Genomic DNA, 4,279 nt, shown 5'->3' on the forward strand with positions numbered 1-4,279 from the left:
GTTTTCACATATGCTTTATTTTGGCAATGAATCAAAATATATGGCCAACAATAGAACATTTTTGTGTCTGTATTTTTACATGAAAAAAAAAGTTGCCTTTGTCTTATATTTTTGGAAATTATTGGATCCACCGTTGCAGAGACCGGTGACGGGAAGATGACGCAGCCGAGTGTCCCGCTGTGGTGGAGGTGGTGGTGATGTCGTGGTGACGGCTGGCCATCACAGCGAGCCTTGCCGGGTTGGCCAGCAGGACGCCAGTGTCATACAATGGTATGACGTAGAAATAGGTAATGTGACAAAACAAATATTGTTTAGTGAATAAGAACTAACACCAGGCGGCGCGGGGTGGGCGCCCCTGCGTGTCCTCAACACTCCGGCAGTGGCAACACCCGCCGTGTGTTGCAAAGCTCACACTCTCTTGCAGCTCAGCGACCCGTTAACGGAACGGATACAGAATTTGGTGTAGCCATGAACCCTCATAGGTGAGGAAGGCTGCGGCGCGCCGTACGGGGCGCGGGGATGCGGCACTGGCCTGGCACTGGCCGCCCCCACGCCCTGCCCCGCCAAGGCCTCCGGGAAGGAGGCCTTGGCGTGACGTAGTGGAGATTCACCCCCCACCAGCCTTCCCACGCCCCCGCCGCCCCGCATCCTTGCTCGTCACGCCAGGGGCATGTCAGCGGAGAGGGGCGGCGGAGCTTGTCAAATATCACAAAAACACGAGCCTTAAGGGGACTGCACACACGCGCTGAGCCGCCCAGTAACCTCAGGGAAGCACAGGAGGGAAGCAGTACATCGAAGGTGCCTCGGGAACGTGAATGTAAAGTAAAAAGACGAAAAAAGAAAAATACATTCCATATCGTTAAAAAATATATGTGCACATTATTTTAAACACAAAAGTAGCCTATATTATGTCCTATATCCTTAACCTAGTGGAGCTATTGAACGTTGAAATTATAGTAGTAATAGAAATGGAAGTGGTAAAAGCCTTATTAATTAGAGTAGCAGTGGTAGTAGAAGTACTGGTAGAAGTAGTAGTAGAACAAGAAGTAGTAGTAGTAGTAGTAGTGGTAGTAGTAGTAGTAGTAGTAGTGGTGGTAGTAGTAGACTAATGACTAATATGTACTGTGTAGCAGCGGAGCTCACTCACTACCTGCTGGCTTGCTGGTCACACTATGTATTACAAGAGGCGAAGCGATACGGGGGCGCATACAGTGCTGCACGAGACATCCACCATACGCGGTGGAGCCTCGGACAGAAGACTCATGCTTGAATAATCACCCTGTATTGTATCTATAGGAATCCCTGCATTTGTCTAGAATTTGGAAACACGTGAAGACAGATTTGGTATTAATGGCTTGGGTACTGACGCCACGCCATCTAGCGCTAGTCCTGGAAGCTCAGGTGTGGTGTGCGGGCTACGCGGGGCTGTGGGGCGCCGTGGTCGTTTCTGTACGTGAGGCGAAGCAGCAGGAGGCGAACGCTAGGTGAAGACGACCTCGCTGTAGACGCGGTGTCTTCTGGTGAGGGGCGTGTCAAGGGCGGGGCACGACGACAGTGTGGCTGGCTCCCGTAGTCTGTGGGGAAGATAAATGATACTCTCACTCCTTCACTCATTCACTCTTTTCTCTTTTTATCAATCAAGAATCTCCCCGCTTCCCTTCTAGAGCCTGCCACTACCCCAGCAGCGCCCGGAAGCCATTGCCCACCTCACCAGACCAGAAGCGAGCCCAGCAGCAGCCCCTGAAGCACCCCAGCAACCCCACAGAAGCAAGACGCGCCTCAAACACACACACACTTACCCTACCGAGTGTATTCGCTCCTGGAACTCCATGTACTGACGCTTGCGGTCAAAGTGCTTCACCTGTTGGGGGAGAGAGAGAGAGAGAGAGTAAGAGTGATGTCTTAGTGAGTGAGAGATGGTGTGTGTGTGTGTGTGTGTATAACCAGATCAGTGCCCACACACACACACACACACACACACACACACACACACACACACACACACACACACACACACACACACACTATACTCACACACGTGCGCTTTTTATATCAAAGTATTCTCGTGACTCTTAATTTAGCGCAGATCTTACCGCTAAAAACCCTGTGTTATGGCTCATCGTATGGTGCGCGTGTCACTCTTTGTCACTCTTTATGAACTATGAATGTTCTCAGACTCCCGCTGCTCGGAATTTATATCGCTTTCGTGGAAATAAAGAATAAAACTGAAGAAGAGGAATAAGGAGGTGTTACAAGCTGACTGTCCTCGTAACCCAATGATTCTGTGATACGCAGGTCGTAGAGTGTTTTGGGTGTAGTACATTGAGCTCAGGAATTGTCTTTATTATTAGTTATGTCCCGGTTTGGTCCCTGTACTCACCCAGTGTCCGGGGCAGGCAAGCTCGTACAGGCGGCGCAGCTCCAGGCAATGGTCCCGCTGGATGCCCGGCAGGTCAAGGCAGGCCCAGTAGCGGTCCCTGGAGTCCCAGCACGCCTTCCTCACGCCCTTGTCCCGGAATGACATCCTGCGGGAGAACACAGCACCTGAGTGGCCAGCGCAGGAAAGGGTCTGCCGCTCCCCCTTCCCCTCACTGCGTGCACACTACCACCAGCGCTGACGTCACAGGGAGTTTATCTTTCTTGCTTCCTGGTTTGGACATCTCATCGCCACGGATACTCGTAGATGCGGCGCCGCTACCACGCTACTTGTATCTAGGTTTGCAGGGACCTTGGCGTAAGACAGTGGCAGAGGCGTTGCTTTTATCACTTAAGTATATTTCTGGGTGGCGACGCGGGGAGTTGTGGTGCTGCTGGTGTGTGCAGCTGCACGGTGCTGGTGACTGTGCCCTCGCGCCTCGTGGCTGTGGCGGGAGAGGCGCCCCCCGCTGTGCCTGGCGCATGTTGCCTAGGTGAATGAAATCGGTACTATTATGTAACGATTTCATCAGCGCGAATATTATAGTTATTTCGATCTTCCCATTTGGCGTGTCGCGCTGTTCACTCACATGCTCGAGTACTTAGCACGGCAAGGCTCCTGAGTCACCATTATCGTGGCGAGGATCGGCGTCCTGGCGTGTCTGGGGGGAGGCACCGCCGCGGGGTCACCGTAGGAAGTGGGCTTCCTCGTGATCGGAAATGGCTCTCATTCCGCCCACGTCCGCCGCTCCCTACTTGTAATTATTTATAGTCACCGGCTGTTTTTTTTTAGTAAAGAACCGCCGTGCTGCTTCGCGTGACCCTGACCGAGCGACCCGCGCGCCCAAAGACGGAATGAAGGTTACCACAGGGTACGTAAACGTTTTTTGTTGCTTACCTCCGCCTCACACGCATCAGCAGGAGCTTACGCGGTGGAATCACGAAGGTGAAACTGATTAATGCCCCGTGACCGAATCAAGTCTGTGCCTTAAGAGTTAGAGGGTAACAAGTAACACCCCACGCGTCGCCCTAATACCGGGTCACCAGCTACAGGAACACTGAGCCGTTACTCTGCATTGAAAGGTTCATTCACACAGGAATCGTCCATCTGAACAACGACCATGCAACTCCCGGGCAAAACAACACCATGCTTCACTGCCACCACCTCTCCCTTCACCTCTCCCTCCCTCGCCGCTCTCACTATGTCCAAACAGACGTCGTAAATAACCCTCAACACTTCCATCCTCTGTCCCTCTCCTCCCTGTGTCGTCCCTTCCTTCACGATAACAATAGAAGGTCAGGATTATCGAAGCCAACTCTAATAAACATGAACACCTACAGGAGAACCGTACGTCCTTCCTGAAAGCGCAGAAGGAGGCAATCTCATCCCTACTGCATAACAACACCCTTCTTATTCAGCGTTTACGAACCTGTTTATCCTTTCAATATCTAAACGCATTTCTCATACACCCCCAGAAATAAATAGATTAGTTGAAACAGCTCCAGGAGATAATACGCTTTTGTACAATCAAGAAACAACATTAGGAGACACTGAAATCAAGATATAAGCAGCTTGAACCCTCTTTAGACGCGTTTGAAGAAGAAATTAGCAGCGACAACAAATTAATCCTTTCTGTTGTGTGTGTGTGTGTGTGTGTGTGTGTGTGTGTGTGTGTGTGTTTGTGTCCCGTCCGCTTCCTTATCTCCTGACGCATCTGACCTTTACGGAAATCTGCGAGGGTCGAGGTTTGCTGGGGCGAAGTTGGCAGTGGTAGTGGTTGAGGTGGCGAGCGGTAGGGAGGGCATGAGTGAGGGTGTTACCGCCTCTGTTCTCCCCTGCTACCCCCCACGACCTGCCCCCACC

At 51.7% G+C, this 4,279-nt stretch overlaps 1 protein-coding gene across 4 annotated transcripts in view; it reads right to left on the reverse strand.

Annotated features, from left to right (window-relative positions):
• Positions 1-4,279, reverse strand: part of LOC135106483 (cytochrome c oxidase assembly factor 6 homolog) — a 15,925-nt gene continuing 11,646 nt past the window's right edge. For 3 of the 4 annotated variants that reach the window (XM_064015520.1, XM_064015521.1, XM_064015519.1), the window contains 3 exons: positions 2,381-2,525; positions 1,800-1,861; positions 1-1,574 (listed from right to left, as the gene is read on the reverse strand). In XM_064015520.1, the coding sequence (XP_063871590.1) occupies positions 1,481-1,574; positions 1,800-1,861; positions 2,381-2,525 (301 nt within the window). In that variant the 3' untranslated portion in view covers positions 1-1,480. The remainder of the gene's footprint in view (positions 1,575-1,799; positions 1,862-2,380; positions 2,526-4,279) is intronic. The other variant, XM_064015522.1, reaches the window with a different exon arrangement.

The sequence above is a fragment of the Scylla paramamosain genome, chromosome 13, assembly GCF_035594125.1.
Source record: "Scylla paramamosain isolate STU-SP2022 chromosome 13, ASM3559412v1, whole genome shotgun sequence".
In the NCBI taxonomy this organism is placed as follows: Eukaryota; Metazoa; Arthropoda; class Malacostraca; order Decapoda; family Portunidae; genus Scylla; species Scylla paramamosain.